This window comes from Oryza glaberrima, chromosome 9 (assembly GCF_000147395.1).
Source record: "Oryza glaberrima chromosome 9, OglaRS2, whole genome shotgun sequence".
Classification (NCBI taxonomy): Eukaryota; Viridiplantae; Streptophyta; class Magnoliopsida; order Poales; family Poaceae; genus Oryza; species Oryza glaberrima.
Genome location: NC_068334.1, coordinates 19,971,297 through 19,984,578, shown reverse-complemented (window position 1 = coordinate 19,984,578; position 13,282 = coordinate 19,971,297). Strand labels below are relative to the sequence as shown.

Here is a 13,282-nt window from a genome sequence, read left to right as displayed (position 1 = left end):
AACACAGCAAAGATAAATTAATGACACTTTGTTATTCAACTGTTAACAAACTGAATTAGAACAAGATGAAAATCAATCGTGTTCTGTTACAAGAAGAGCTTTGGTGTCAAGCTGAAGAAAGTGAGCAATCAGCTGTTATTAGGGTGTGTTAAAAAAAATCAAATCAAGAATCATCAGCGAACTAAAACCCAATCGAATCCTAAATTAACTTAGCGGCGACATAGAAAGCTCGCAGGAGAACAAGCCCATCTCCTTCGCGGCGTCGCCACGGCTGCTGCTGTGAGTTGCAAAGAAAAGAAAAAAAAAAAATCAAGAACTCAAATCAGAAAGTGTTCAGTGTCTGTGTGATGTCCTGGAAGATCCTCAGCCTCTTCCCGATCTTCTCCTTCATCGCCGGGCTCGTGTCGCAGCTCGCCGGCGGCGCCGGCTTGCAGCAATTGTCGTTCCGTTCTGCGGCGGCGGCGGCGGAGTCATCGAGGACCGGGGCGAGGACCGCCGCGACGAGGGCCTCGTCGAACGCGCTGTGGTCGGGCAGCTCCGGCCATCTTTCCTCGGCGGAGAGTGACTTCCTCCTCCCGCTGTTCTCGTCGTTGATCGGTTCTTTCTCCACTGGTCCGGCAGCTGCCGCCGCCGCCTTGTCCATGGCGTTGCCGGACCGTGTCCTCTTCAGGTTGCCCATCGGATCGTGCACCTGCGGCTGCGGCGTCGGCGGCTTCTGCTGAATGTTCTGTGGCTTCGTCGCCAGCGGCGGCATGCGCAGCGAGTAGAACGGCTGCGCGTCGACCCGGAGGATGTTGGGCTGCAGCGCGGCCGCGGCCGCCTTCTTGTTGGCGGCGGCGGCGGCGGCGTTCTCGTCGGCGAACTGGTCGCGCGGCGGCGGCGGGGGCGGGGGCAGCATGTGGTCGATGCACGGCTGCGGCTGCCAGATGCTGGAGGAGGAGCCGAGCAGCAGCGCGTCGAAGAGCCAGCTCTTGTCGACGAGCTGGTCGCCGGCGCGCGGGAGGCGGCGGCCGACGAGCTTGGCCTCGAGGTCCCGGAGCATCTCCTGCGCGCGCTCGTACGCCTTGAGGTGCGAGTCGGCGCCGCGGAGGCCGTCCACCCCCGCCGGCCGCACCTGCTTGAGCACGTCCTTGGCCTCCAGCACGCGCCCCTGCTTCATCAGGCAGATCCCCAGGTTGCACATCTTGTTGTTGTCCGGTCCGATCAGCAGCGCCCTCCGGTACGCCCCCTCCGCCTCCGTGTAGTTCTCCTTCTGCATCAGCGCCCACCCCAGATTTCCCTGCACACACACCCAAGAACAAGATGAGCAAGATTTGCATTGCAAGAGACGAATCCATGAGAGGATGTGTGGGTTCTTACAAGAAGTCTGGTTGCTTCTTGCTCCAGGGTGACCTGGAACTTGCGGCCCTGCGAACGCGCCGTCTTGGTGCGCTTGCCGTTGAAGGCGTGGCCCTGGTGGATGAGCTGCAGCTTGTGCTTGAGCAGCGAGATCTGGTCGTCCAGCCGCCCGCATCTCTGCTCAGATTCATCGACACGCATCAGCTTGCTGCGCGCATTGTTGCAGAGCAATGGCGAGAAGGGGAAGAGGGGAGATTGAACCTTGTAGAGGTCGAGGAGGATGTTGTCGAGGGACTCCTGCGCCTGGTCGGAGCAGCGGCTTCGCAGCGACTTGATGGCCTCGATGGCCTCCTCCGCGCGGTTCTGCTGCTTCATCACGATGGCCATGTCCTTGAGCGCGCTGTCCACCCGGTCGCCGGCGTTGATCGCCGCCCAGAACAGCGCGATCGCCTTCTCCGGATCCTTGTCCACCAGCTGCCGAATCACCACCACCATCACAACCCAATCCCAATCCAAACCACCATCAAGAACGCTCGCTCGCAATCACGTACCTGGACGCGCTTGGCGCGCACGTACGGCGTGTCGCCGACGGGGACCTTGTGGGCGACGTGGAAGGAGTCGGAGTTGGTCCGGAGCATGGCCGCCGCCGCCGCAGCCGACGCCGACGACGCCGCAGGCTTGATGGGCGAGCAGGGTGCCGACTTGGTCGGCCGGAGCCCCACCGCCGCGGCGGCCGCGAGCCACGTCTCCTGCTGCTGCTGCTGCTGCATCATCGTCGCTGTCGACCCGAGAACGGAGGAGGAGGAGGCAGCGGCGGCGGAGCTGAGAGGAGGAGGTGGCGGCGGAGCGGCTTGTGCTCGACTACTACTAGGCATTGGATTCCCTTCCACAGGAGATATATGAATCCAAGCTTGGGTTCCCCGACCGTTGCCCGAACTAGCCGTTTGCGAAAAAACTAGCCGTTGGAAACCTCTCGTGCTGGATCTGCGGGCCAGATAATTCCGGCCCATTTAACGCCTAGCCCTTCTGGCCCAGTTCGAGCTATAGTCGGGGGAGTCATATTAGACTTTATTTCATTTCTTCTACTCGCCGCCATTCTCGCATTCTCGCCTTCTCGCTCTCTCGTGGCTGGCCGTGGCGGGCGCTCGCGGCGGCGCCGCCGGTCGCTGGGCCTGCGCGGCATGTGTCGCGGTGAACTGTGGAGGCGCGGTGGCTGCGGATGTATTCTTCGTCGTCTCTCTCGTGTGCTAGGGAGCGGTGGTGGAGAATGGGAGATGGGCCCGTCTGGTGTTTGACGAAATGCCGGAGCGCAGCAAGGCATGGAGAGGTTGGGGCTTCAAGCCTCTACGCGCCCATCATCCTGGGTAGTGGACAGCAAGCTATGTCTGCAAGCTATGCCTCTACAGCCGCAGGCTTGATGGGCGTGTGGGTTGAAAGCGGCTGCCTGTCCTCGTGCGGTGCAAATGTGAGTTGGTAAGGCCATTCCGTTGATGTGGTGGTGCACTGACAAGTGCGATGTGTTGTTGTTGTTGTTGTTGTTGTTGTTGTTGTTGTTGTTATTATTATTATTATTATTATTATTATTATTATTTTGCTTATGTTTGTTCCTACGGTGTCGAAATGATCGCGCAGGTTCAACTGTACGGGAGTGAGGAGCAGAAATCCTCTTAGCAGCTTCCCATTTCTGAAGTTTTGGTTTCTGGTCTGAGAAACGTGCCCCTGCAGAATGTAAGTAATCCACATTCGGTTCCAGTAATACTTAATTGTGTTGTTTCATTGGACACATAGTACTCACTTTGCTTAACTGTGTTCATAATTGTGTTCTTGAATCTGTTGTAGTTGGTACTCGGTGGTTGCCAGTTGCCTATGTATATTTTCTGCCCTAGTGTATAATAGCACCCCAATTATGCTCATCTGCATCGATGTCTACAAAAATGTCCCTGTTCTGTAGAACCCATTTTGTGATACTGTGGTAGCTCTGGAGTCATATTTGTGACCAAAATTTCTAAGCAAGTTGCATGTATTGTTTTTTTCTTGGGTTGTATGTTGACATGACCCATGTGATACAAGAAAAGCCCACATATAATGCTAAATGGCAACGAAAGCTAATGGCTAAATACATTTTAAGAGGTAAGTCCATCATGGGTACTGTTGACATTGTAGGTTTTCTGGTTTCAATGCCTTCATCTTCCTTTCGTGAATTAAGTCTTTTGGACAAAAAAAGAAATCAAGTCTGACCAGTAACACTGACAAAGATTGCAAATTGGATCAGAACACCCGATTTTCCATTAAACCTTTCCCCCTCAATATCCACCACATTTCCGTAACATGATGTCACAACAGTAAATCTAATTCTAACTCCATTTCTCATTATCGTGGCGCCTTAAAAGAATTGGTAAAAGATACCTTACAAAATAAAGATTTCTCACATCTGCAAGACCCTAATCATGTACTAAATTGCTATGAGGCTGCAAGCTGCTTTCTTATGCCCTCATCAACTGTCGCTCCACATTTGATGCATTCTTTTTATGTTTATAAAGGAGAGCTGAAATTCTGAGGATCCTCTGGACTTATAAACATCACTAATTTGCCCTCTTAGGCACATTACATACTAGCATGCAGACAATACACCAAAAGGTGCTATGTATGTTGATATAGGACTATAGTTTCAACTGGCGACCTGTGCTCTCTCTGTATTCAGACAATAATAAAAATTTGTACTTGCCTCTGGCTAGAACCTAGATATAATGATTGGGATGAGCTGCAGGCACCTGAAGTCCATGATCAACTATAGCTGAAAGTGGGAAAATTGTTCAGGAATGACTCTTACAAACTCGAGTATGGGTAATAGTTATAGTGAGGAAGGAGAAACTGTTCAAGGACACAGATGTACAAAAGGATGTTCTTCCATTGGATCTTAGGAAATTAAATTCAATATTATGCCAAACAAATCGCAATTGCCTTTATGTTGGCCAAGTTAGTATAATACTATAATGGGAGTGTCGCTCAGTTGGATAATCGAACATTTATGTATTGTGGAAATTACATAGCTGTCAGCCTCTCATTTGATAAAATAATCAAAGTTTCAGTGTAATACTAATATATAGTACAAAATTTTCCCTTTATTTATTTGCATGTGCATTCTCCAAGATTTCCTGAGTATTCCTGGGCCAATCAATTATTCAACCACCAATAATACCCAGCAGCTGAGGAAATACTATGTATTTTATTTGTTTTATTGGAAGATGCTTCTGTACTAAACTGAAAACGAGTTGGTCTATCAGTAGTTAAAAAAGGACAAACTGATTCACTAGAAAGGAAATGATATCTGCTATTTGTATTAGCTCGCAGATGGATCAGCCTGACCAAACATTCATGTCTAGCTAGATTTGTAAATCATCAATGAATTGCTTTGTTGCTATTTCAGCTTTAGTTCGTTATGCTACTCTGTTTGAGCTAAGTTGGAGCTGTAAAAACATGGTATTGTGCTACAACTTGCCATCTAGTTTCACATACCATTTGTTGGTACCAGCCAAGAGTGGCACTACATAATTAGAAATTTTGTTCCATGGGCAGTGGAATATGTGACAACAAGAAGAGATGCATCCAACTCCTTTTCATTTGAAATTAATTCTCTAAAAGCTAAATGAGATTCGGAATTTAGGATACATGGATTTCTGACATCTTTCTACAGCCATATCTTCAGTCACGTTCAAATGAAGTTGGAGAAACTTTCGACATTAACTTTCTGATAGAAGCACTGAAGGAGCCTCAGAAACTACAGAAAGAATGGGGTTATATTGGATGTAAGTTTCATTTTAACTCTGAACCTTGTGTTCAAATGCTGGTTATGTAGATATCTACAAGAATTTCTTTTGATAGGGTAAGTAGAAATGATCAGTGAGCATGTGCAACCATTTTTGCATCTTGTACACTAATACAAATTAAAGGTAATTTTTGAAGTATATGTGGACTGCCCGTTTTGATCAGCAACTAGAGCTTTTAAGTAAACTGCTTGTTGCATGTTACCAGAGATTCTCTATGGGGGCAAAATTGCTAAAGCAAGTCAAGGTAAACTTCACATTTCTTTCATGAGTCCAAGTTCACATAAGTCTTAATCTTCTCCATGTCCTCGTTCCATTGAAAAAAGTATTGACCTGCTATATGGAACTACGAACATAGGTCTAGGGCTTAGTGTTTTTCTAGCCCATTTTATTATATTCGTTTAACTTTTAAAGACAGTCAAAGTCTCTGGTAGTGTACTTGTATTGAAAGTCTTCTTATGCTAATCATCTATGTGAAGACTGAAAATTCTCCTGCAGTCAGAACAACAATTATAACTGCTAGACCCTTTTGTTGTAATTTTTACTACTATTAATCTTGAATTATTCTGTAAAACAACATTGAACTCAGTAAAATCTGAGTTTATGGTCAACCATAGGAAACTACTAGCTGATGAATTTGGCTTGAAGTCCAGGAGACCAACACCACACCTAATCCGCTACTAGCCAATGCATGGAAGAAGAATGCAAAGGACTGGTAGTTAGAGAGAAGATTGTGGGTGAAAAGGACGATGGCACTGGGAGTTTGGAGCTTTATGCAGGCATATAAGGGGCATGTAGGTTGGGGAAACAAAGAGGGAGTTGGGGGAGAGGAGTTATAGATAGGTGGTGTTGTGCTGGTGCCATGTGGTGGGGATAGCTAATTGCCCATGCCCCCCTTGAAGAGAAAACAACAAAAGAGCGACTTAGACCTACCTCTCTCCTTGCCTTCTTTCCCTTCCCCCTAACTCAGAACAGCCCAGCCTGGAGAAGGAGGCTTCCACCACAAGTGTGTGGCTAAGAAGTGGAAGGTAGAACAACTGCACATAACCGACACACCACCTCAGCTACACAAACCATTTCCCTACCCTCCTTTTTCCATCAGCCTTCATGCTTTCTAGAACTACTGCCTACCATTTAACAACTAAAGAACTGAGGCTAATGCGTTTTTTTTTTCAGTGATTGCACTACTTTTGCTAGTGAGGTGGTGATTAGGGTACAACCAAAATGGTTTATTTGATTAAATTCAATGCACCAAACTGGGAGCCTATTTAAGAGTGTATTAAACTGTGGTGGATAACAAACTGACAGGACACTAAACTTGATTTATGGCCAACTAGCTTATTGCTACTTAGAAACAATAATGAGGATTAGTGATTGATAACTATGCAATAGAGAAGTTTGGTGTCTAATGCTTAGTTGCTTTCTGATTTGCATGAACAGCAAGTTGATAGATGACCCTTGCTGTACATTGTTGAAATGTATTTTCATATAAATCTCTTGTTATAGATTTAATGTTAGAAATTTAACATTAGCCATTTTTGCGAAAATGATATGCCTATCTCTCTACTCTATTACATTATTAAAAACAAAGTTCAAAAGAGCATCTGTGTCTGTTCTTAACTCTAAGGCCTAGAAATTACCGTGTTAATGAGGGAAAGAAAGAAATTTTCACCGTTGATTGCTGGTGGGTCTAGATTAAAATGAAGAGTTCACTTCGAAATATAATTTAGAAAATGTGAAATTCAAAAATTGTTAAAAGCACAAGGTAAAGAGTCCATATCAATTTCATTATAGAATAGCTGAAATCACTATTGAAAATAAAACTAGCAGTTTGATTTCCATAAGAATTTCAAAGTAAAATCCATCATTAGCTATAGTTCTGGATAAAACTGAACTAATTTGAAGCAAGTCTAGCATGCTAGTTCATTAACATGTAAATATTTGTTAGTTTTGCTTAAGTACCCTTGAATCAGCAGAAAACATCACACACATGTCAATTCATTCCACTCATACACTAAAAAGAACAGTATTGGAATTGGATCAAGGGTTGTAATCACTCGATTCCTACAGCTAAGAAATGAAGGTGGTGATATCAAGAACTTAAGCATTTCCTATCATATTGAGGACCATTGTGGAGTGTGAAGTCCCAATCATTCTGGCCCCAACTGAAGCTAATGGTTTCGGATATTTCCTCTCCTTACACCCAACCAACTATGGTCCATAGTTTGGTAACCATCCACAAGAATATATTAGGTATACAAATAATATGTAAGCCCATCTGGAATTTGTCATGGATATGTAAGTTCCTCCTAACTAGTAGCATTTATGGGTCCATTGAAGTATCTAACCAAATCATAATTTCATCTGCTTCCTGATGTCCACGGCCTTTTAGTTAGTACAGTACATATTAATATGTGAACCGCTCTGTACTCTGCTAAGCAACCGAAAACACATGTTAAAGAAGTGGAGGGGGTCCAGATCATAGTTGATATTCCTATTAAGGATTAAAGATAATGTTAATCTATCACCATGCAGTTTTGTGTATATAATTAATGATCTGATATAAATAATGATATCCATGATCTGCCTTGTTACAGAAAGAAATATGAAGCAGGTGCAAGACTGATGAGTTTGGTGAATTTTTAATCTAGGGTTGACCAAACAGATGAACCAACTTATATTAGAGTATAAAACAGAAAGTTCCACATGAAATTAGTTTGATGGGAGCATGACAATAGCTATGATTCTGGAAGCAGAATTATTATAGAGAAAATAAAGAAATAAGGTGGGTGGCAAATAATATTCATTTAGGCAGTGTGACTGCAAGATACCTATTCCGGTTTATCCTATTTTATTGAAGAATAAACTAAGGAAAAAGTCTATGATCAGGGTTTCCGTTGTTTAGGACCTCACCCTGTGTTTAATAAGCTCATGGGTTTGTACTGGTGCACCAAAATATTTTCCTTGTTAAATGATGAAACGCTAGAATTTTAGAGCTGGTGAGATCAGGGCATGGTATTTCATTTTTTTAAAATACAAGGATGACCCGTATACAACCACTCTACTACTATGTAAGTGGTATACGGCACAAATCATTTTCATGTCGACATAATTCTGTCGGAGAATGGAAACAACCTCCATGAAGTACTCACCTCTTGATCTGCTCATGTAGGCAAATGGGAATCCTTTGGTTTGAACACAGTGGATAAGTCGAACGGTTTCAATAGCCGAGAAGATTCAATACCCGGTTTTCGAGTTAAGGGGCTTTTAGAAAAAAAAACACGATATTTCAGGGTGGTAAAATGGATTTGTCCCCCACAAAAAAGTAGCTGAACCTAACTAGGAACAAATCAGAGAGACATGGAAGGGGAATGAAGCATCAATGGTGGTGGTGGTGGCGTGGTGGAGATGATCAGATGATGCAGTTAGTTAGCTGTTAAAACCGAGAGCGCCAAAGGGATGGAAGAGAAGAGGAGGTAGGCGTCAGCCATCAGGGCTGGCAGTGTCAACACCATCATCTGCCTAAGCCCACGGTTGGGCGCTGCTGGCTTACCTCACTTTACACCTACCTTGAAGGGTTTTATCAGGCAGAGGCTCCACGGCTGCTGCCTGTGTGTCCTCTTCGCTTTGGCTTTGCAGGTAAAATTAAGCTGGTAATCCAGTGATGATGCCATGACCTGTGCAAGGAGGAGGCCTACCAGCCTAACCTTTTTCTCACCAACTCAGCCTCTAGAAGACCTCCCCAATTGAGTCAAGTCCCTATAAAAATCCACCCACCCATTTGCTGCCCAGCAACAGCAGCAGCAGCAGCAGCAACAACTTCCACTGAAACAACCCACCGAGGCAGCAGAAGAAAGGAAAGAATCAAGAAAGCTTCATCGTCTTCATGGGGAGGTCACCGTGCTGCGAGAAGGCACACACCAACAAGGGAGCATGGACCAAGGAGGAAGATGACCGGCTCATTGCCTACATCAAGGCGCACGGCGAAGGTTGCTGGCGATCGCTGCCCAAGGCCGCCGGCCTCCTCCGCTGTGGCAAGAGCTGCCGCCTCCGGTGGATCAACTACCTCCGGCCTGACCTCAAGCGCGGCAACTTCACCGAGGAGGAGGATGAGCTGATCATCAAGCTTCACAGCCTTTTAGGCAACAAGTACGTGTGTTCATCTCAATGATACTAGGATTTGCATGCATGAATATGAGTTGTATCAGTTTCAGTTTTTATATATAAAGAGCTCGTGTTTGATACTGTTCTGATTGCTAAAACGGTTGTTTGTTGTTGTTGTTGTTGCTACTCCTGTTTGATGCAGATGGTCTCTGATAGCCGGGAGGTTGCCAGGAAGAACGGACAACGAGATCAAGAACTACTGGAACACGCACATCAGGAGGAAGCTGCTGAGCCGTGGCATCGACCCGGTGACACACCGGCCGATCAACGACAGCGCGTCCAACATCACCATATCATTCGAGGCGGCCGCGGCGGCGGCGAGGGACGACAAGGCCGCCGTGTTCCGGCGAGAGGACCATCCTCATCAGCCGAAGGCGGTGACAGTGGCACAGGAGCAGCAGGCAGCCGCCGATTGGGGCCATGGGAAGCCACTCAAGTGCCCTGACCTCAATCTGGACCTCTGCATCAGCCTCCCTTCCCAAGAAGAGCCCATGATGATGAAGCCGGTGAAGAGGGAGACCGGCGTCTGCTTCAGCTGCAGCCTGGGGCTCCCCAAGAGCACAGACTGCAAGTGCAGCAGCTTCCTGGGACTCAGGACAGCCATGCTCGACTTCAGAAGCTTGGAAATGAAATGAGCACCTCCTTCTCTGTAGTTTCTTCTTTCGTTTTGTCACTTGGATATTGGTTAGCTTTTCTTCTAGGTGAAAACACACAGAGAGAGAGAGAGAGAGATAACATCTCCTCTGCTGCTCTTGCTGCTCCATTTTGTCTCTGTTGTAATTACCATATATTGACTAATCATGACAAATAATACTTGATGCTAAGTAAGTACTTAATTAGTCACTTCACTGTAACTTAGCTACTATAGCTCAGTTAGATCCAGTGCCTCATCCAGTATGTGGAGTGGATGGATGCTTTCAAGGCTGGGGCCATTGAACCAGATCTTAATTATGGTGACTTGTTACTATACTACCTCGCATCGCATGTGACCATCGCCTAATCCTGCAGTTTTGATTAAAAGCGCCCCGTGAGTTAGACCACGCTTTCTTTACGACCTGCTTTGGCTGCACACAAGATTGGTGTGCCATGATGCCTCCTTTTCGCTGGAATGTACTGCATATACTGTTCCTGTTTCCATGTACACGGAGAAGAGAAATGATACATCGTTTTCTCTTGGCTCTTTTCAAACAGAGATCGATTAGGGCCCCCCACTTGGAACCCACAATTTCTTCTCCCTTCCATCTCAACTGTATCATCTTGTTTTTTTAGATATACTAGTACAAAACTCATATAATTTCAGCACTCCAAACAGTTTTAGAATAGAAAAAAATATAAATTGCAGTATAGTTGACGCCGTTGACTTTTTCTCACATGTTTGACCATTCGTCTTATTCAAAAAATTTACGTAATTATAATTTACTTTGTTATGAGTTGTTTTATCACTCATTGTACTTTAAGTGTGATTTATATCTTGTACATTTGCATAAAATTTTTGAATAAGACGAATGGTCAAAACATGTGAGAAAAAGTCAACGGCGTCATCTATTAAAAAATAGAGGGAGTACAGTTTTGCATTATTTAGTTTGATCATCGTCTTATTTAAAAAAAATTTTATGATTAGTATTTTTATTGTTATTAGATGATAAAACATAAATAGTATTTTATGTGTGACTAATATTTTTAAATTTTTTATAATTTTTTTAAATAAGATAGACAGTTAAACTTGGATATGGAAACTCGCGACTATATTTAAATTGGTTAGGAGGTAGTAGTAACTCTTGGAAGATTCGTAAAATAATGCAACCAACATAGTAGTGGTATTTCTTGGAAGAGAAGATTTTGATTTACCTTTTTTTGTGATCACTGTTGGTAATGGAAGAGTAACTAAGCGTAGAAGGAAGGACTAAGGTAGCTAGGGAGGTGACAATAAAAATTTTAAAAAGGGACAAAAGGAAGCATTTAAAAATGAGGCTTGTTAGGTAAGGCCATGCCTTTTAGGAATCGTCCGTTGTTGGCTTGGGGCAACCAACCAACCAAAACCAACTCAAACTCATGGTCATCGACGACGCGTCTCCTCTCTTCTTCTCCTCTCCCGGAGCGGCAACCCGTGGCCTGGCCTTGGCCTACCAGAAACCAAATTAAGCACCGGTTTTTGGATGCATTCTCGCTGCTTCAACTTGCCCCGCTACCTAGCTCTCGCGCGCCGCTTTTCTGTAGCCACGCAGCGAGGGACGGAGCTAAACGAAATATAGAGGGGTGTTACTTGTTTAATTTACTCTACTTTAAATCGAGTTTAAGCTGATATGGATATCTAAGTTTGTATTGAGAGGGGTACATACATAATGAAAATGGATAAGGTATATCTAAAAAATTTTCTTGACCGGGTTCCTAGGCACCTCCTTAGATACTCTACCTCCACCCCTGCACGCAGCTATACAATATGAATTCTCCCTCCATTTGAAAATACTTGACACCGATAGTAAAGGCTATACGTACTACTTTTTTTCACTAAATTCTTATTAAGACATATGTGTCATGCTACGAGTACATGTAGATTTTTTTATAACTTTTACATACCTAAATCAAATGGTTGAGATGATTGTTAGTAAAAATTTAGTACGTGTAGCAGTGCTCATTAATTATTTATGCATAAACTTTAATTGTTTCCTAATTTAATTAACCAATATACCGTGACTATTTTTTAGCAATAAATTTGTATTTTAGTAACAAATATATTTCGGTTATTTTTATTATATAAATAATTTTATATAGAATATTCAAATATATCATTATTAAAATGTTCTGCACGTTAAATATAACCACGCTACTTATGTTTATCTAACTATAGTAATTTAAAACATTATAAGTATATATATGTCGTGAGCGTCTACGTTTATATTATAAGTCTTAAAAACATATCTATTATCTAAGAACTAGTGGTAGAAGATAAAACCGTACTGCTGAATGATGTACGGTAAAAAAGGAATCGGATTGTTATAAATGAAAACATGCGTCTTCTCCGGTATCTCGCGCGCGGTTGGCTGCCGTTCGTATCGTATGATCCATGGGTTTTATAGCTCTGCTTGTGTGTGACGCAAGCACGCTACCGATAAGGTCGCGCGCGCGGGGGTGCGTTGTGAATCACAACTTGTGATGCAACTCTGCTTTATTACTGCGATCTGCTGCTGCTCTAGTGCTTCATGTCAGGGATACAAACGACAATTTGACTTTGGCATACAGGTTAATCTCGTAAAACGCAGAAAATAGTACTTCTTCTGTCCTCCTATTCTAAGTGCAACTATAAATTTTCATATCCAACTTTGATCGTTCGTCTTATTTAAATCTTTTTATAATTAGTATTTTTGTTGTTATGAGATGATAAAACACGAATCGTGCTTTATTCGTGACTTGTGTTTTTAATTTTTTTTAAACAAGACAAATGATTAAAGCTTAGTGTGAAAAAAACATAGTTGCACTTAAACGGAGGGAGTATTCTATTATTAAATTACAGTGTGGATATGGGGTGCTGATGAGCTGCAGCTGCTGCATCATCACGGTCAATACGATCGATCGAGAGGATATGTATGCTTTGGTAAAATTAGGATTTTTTATCCTCTCTGCTTATCGCTATCACTTTGCACCGAAAGCACAAACTATATCGAATTACCGATCGATGCCTATCAATATAAGTAGTACTAGTAAAAACCAGTGGTAGCTATCAACAGTGAAAACTAAACCTAATTAATTTGTACTGGTTAAGGTTATTATTCCTTGCACACGATGGTAATTGGTAATTAATGCAAAGCTTATCTCATCTCAACCTAGTATCCCCTCTGTTGGCAGTGAGAAGTCCAATGTGACTTTATTAATATCAAAACATATGTAGTACTCCCTCCGGGTCGATAATACTTATCGTTTTGACAAGGGCACGGTCTTAAAAAAACAACTTTGACCAT

The 13,282-nt window shown here is 43.8% G+C and overlaps 2 protein-coding genes across 3 annotated transcripts; one reads left to right on the top strand and one right to left on the bottom strand.

The window, feature by feature from the left end:
• Nucleotides 1-104: 104 nt before the first annotated feature.
• Nucleotides 105-2,228, bottom strand: LOC127783616 (protein POLLENLESS 3-LIKE 2). 2 transcript variants are annotated; one of them, XM_052310808.1, is made up of 4 exons: nucleotides 1,890-2,228; nucleotides 1,600-1,812; nucleotides 1,360-1,515; nucleotides 105-1,279 (listed from the first exon to the last, which is right to left on the bottom strand). In XM_052310808.1, the coding sequence occupies exons 1-4, from the start codon at nucleotides 2,211-2,213 to the stop codon at nucleotides 323-325; spliced, it is 1,650 nt and encodes a 549-aa protein (XP_052166768.1). In that variant the 5' UTR covers nucleotides 2,214-2,228; the 3' UTR covers nucleotides 105-322. The 2 variants fall into 2 exon arrangements, with proteins under 2 accessions (XP_052166768.1, XP_052166767.1); XM_052310807.1 differs by having other exon boundaries at nucleotides 1,360-1,812; nucleotides 1,890-2,217.
• A 6,127-nt stretch (nucleotides 2,229-8,355) lies between these two features.
• Nucleotides 8,356-10,162, top strand: LOC127783615 (myb-related protein Hv1-like). Its single transcript, XM_052310806.1, has 2 exons — nucleotides 8,356-9,311; nucleotides 9,469-10,162. Exons 1-2 carry the CDS (start codon nucleotides 9,049-9,051, stop codon nucleotides 9,959-9,961), a joined length of 756 nt encoding a protein of 251 aa, XP_052166766.1. The 5' UTR covers nucleotides 8,356-9,048; the 3' UTR covers nucleotides 9,962-10,162.
• The last annotated feature ends 3,120 nt before the right edge of the window (nucleotides 10,163-13,282 follow it).